Raw genomic sequence first — 2,136 nt, 5'->3', positions numbered from 1 at the left:
AAGTCAGATCTGTCCCCCCAAGAAGATTCCTGGAGACAGGCGGCTGGGGGCCCCCATACTGACGAGAAGCATTCTTCACTGGGGATTTATGCCAGGCCCACCGTCTCAAGGGCTAAGTTCAAGTGTAAAATCTGAAGGCAGGAGAGTGAGCTTTCCGGTCACCAAAAATGAGGTGCAGGTATAAAAGAAAAGCAACGTATGGAGGACTACTTCTACGAGACCTGTCGCAGCAGGCCAGAGAGGATGCATGGGCACAAAAGGTGGATGCGAATGGTCAGATCTTCTCTTGTCTAATTCTGCAAGGAAGATGGCTTTCTTCGCTTTTTTGAAGGTTTGGCTTGAGTTTGGTTTGTTTTACAAATGAAAAAGGAATGGTACAGAAAGTGTAACTGACTTACCCAAAGCCACACAGCGAGTCAATGGCCAAGCTGGGGAAAGAACCCACTGTCCTCAGTCTGAGTACAAATGCGTCCGCTTGGTGTAAACCCATCACGTCCTCACACTGTCTCCCACCACGTAACCGGCTCCCGAGACACGCACCAGACCACACGCAAACTCCCTCACCTCGCCCGTCCTCATCCCGAACGCAGAGGCTGAGCGTCCCGAGCTGCGTGTCACGCACGATGGCGCCTGGACGAGTATCTGATTATTACCCAAAAAGACGCACTGCTCTGACTGTATAACGGTTTTCACTTTTACTATATTCAGACTCCTTACTGGCTTGTATGAGCAACACAAAGGACAATGGCAGTAAGGGTTTGAGTATATTGTCCCTCTAAGTAGAAATATTATGCTGGGCATGAACTCCAAGAAAAAAATTCCTGAGTTTATCGACACTTTCATCAGATGTCATTCATGTAAAAAAAAAAAAGAAAGAAAGAAAAAAAACTGAGAAAAACCGACCTTTCGTGCACTTTTCCTTTTTCGTCGCCCAGAGTAACGGTTACTGTGCGAACTCTGTCCAAGTCGAAGCCCGTGTCATACTGGTGGAAGTCGGACGTGATCCAGCCCACCCAGACGCTGGCCGGCTCTTGTCCAGGAAAGATTCTCACTGAGTAATAGTACTGTCAAGGCAGCGAGACCAGGGGTTGGCAAAGGAAAAGGGAACACACTTCCAACTGGCAACGTCTTTGAATTGCTGAGGGATACATTTATTTCTTTGTTTAAAATCACTGGGCCTAATTAAAATGTTACAGGCACCAAGGACTGACGCTGCAAAATAAGAAAAATCTTAAAACAGAGATCTTGAACCAAATCAGAAATAATGGGGAAAAGAGAGAAGACGCTACCTGAGCGAGCATGCTAAATGATTTGAGGCCTTTTACACTCCCAAGTGTGTATGTACGTATGTTGTGTGTACGCACGTAACATGTATACCGTATGTACGTGTACACCTACAGTTTATTTTTGAGTTAAAATCATCAACTATTAGCCAGTTAAGCTTCTGTGCTAACCTATGCTGGAGGTTTGTACCTGTCGCCCACCTTCGAATATACTTTGTCTTCCCTGTTGCTAATGTGTAATATTTCCCCAACTTAAACTTAATTTGAAATAGCTCAGATGTAATAGGGGAAAACCAAGTTTAAACACGGAGGCGCTCCAACGGGAACACAACTATGTGCATTTTAGGAAAAGTTGTCTTGAAACTTTTAAATGGCAGACAGCAAACTTGATTTCTAACTAGTATAATTAACGATCTTCTTTTAGACATACCGCTAAGGTAAAGGAAATTCTATGTATTTGTAAAATTTAAGTCACGAGTTCAAATTTTTTCAAGAAACGGGACAGTAAAATCAGGATTAAAGGTGCCGTTAAGGACATTTTTCCTAACATAACTCTTATTTTACGATACGCATCAAAATACACATACATTTTTCAACGTTTTAGTCCCCAAAATGTAAGCAAAGAATTATTTTAAAAACAAATGTGCTGAATAGGATGATCACACGGAACTCTGGGAAATGCGACGCACAACAGGAGACAAACGGAAATAAAGGGCAGAACGCCCGCCTACCGTGGACGTCTGCATCAGGCAGTCGTGGTCGTCCCGGTCCCCCGCGAGGACGTCCTCCGTGAGCCTCGCGGAGTGGCTTGTGCTGTAATCTGGCTTCGTTCTCCTCAGCAAAAACCTGAAAG

General features: G+C 44.5%; 1 protein-coding gene across 1 annotated transcript in view; it reads right to left on the bottom strand.

Moving 5' to 3' along the window:
• Positions 1-2,129, bottom strand: part of LOC105304450 (ryanodine receptor 2) — a gene marked incomplete at its 5' end in the record, with an annotated part of 220,090 nt that extends 217,961 nt beyond the window's left edge. Inside the window, 2 exons of the mRNA XM_023522367.1 lie at positions 904-1,064; positions 2,015-2,129. Of these exons, the coding sequence (XP_023378135.1) occupies positions 904-1,064; positions 2,015-2,129 (276 nt within the window). The remainder of the gene's footprint in view (positions 1-903; positions 1,065-2,014) is intronic.
• Positions 2,130-2,136: the final 7 nt, after the last annotated feature.

This window comes from Pteropus vampyrus, unplaced genomic scaffold, assembly GCF_000151845.1.
Source record: "Pteropus vampyrus isolate Shadow unplaced genomic scaffold, Pvam_2.0 Scaffold342, whole genome shotgun sequence".
In the NCBI taxonomy this organism is placed as follows: domain Eukaryota; kingdom Metazoa; phylum Chordata; class Mammalia; order Chiroptera; family Pteropodidae; genus Pteropus; species Pteropus vampyrus.
The sequence above is the reverse complement of the archived record's forward strand: the minus strand, read 5'-3'. Positions and strand labels throughout refer to the sequence as shown.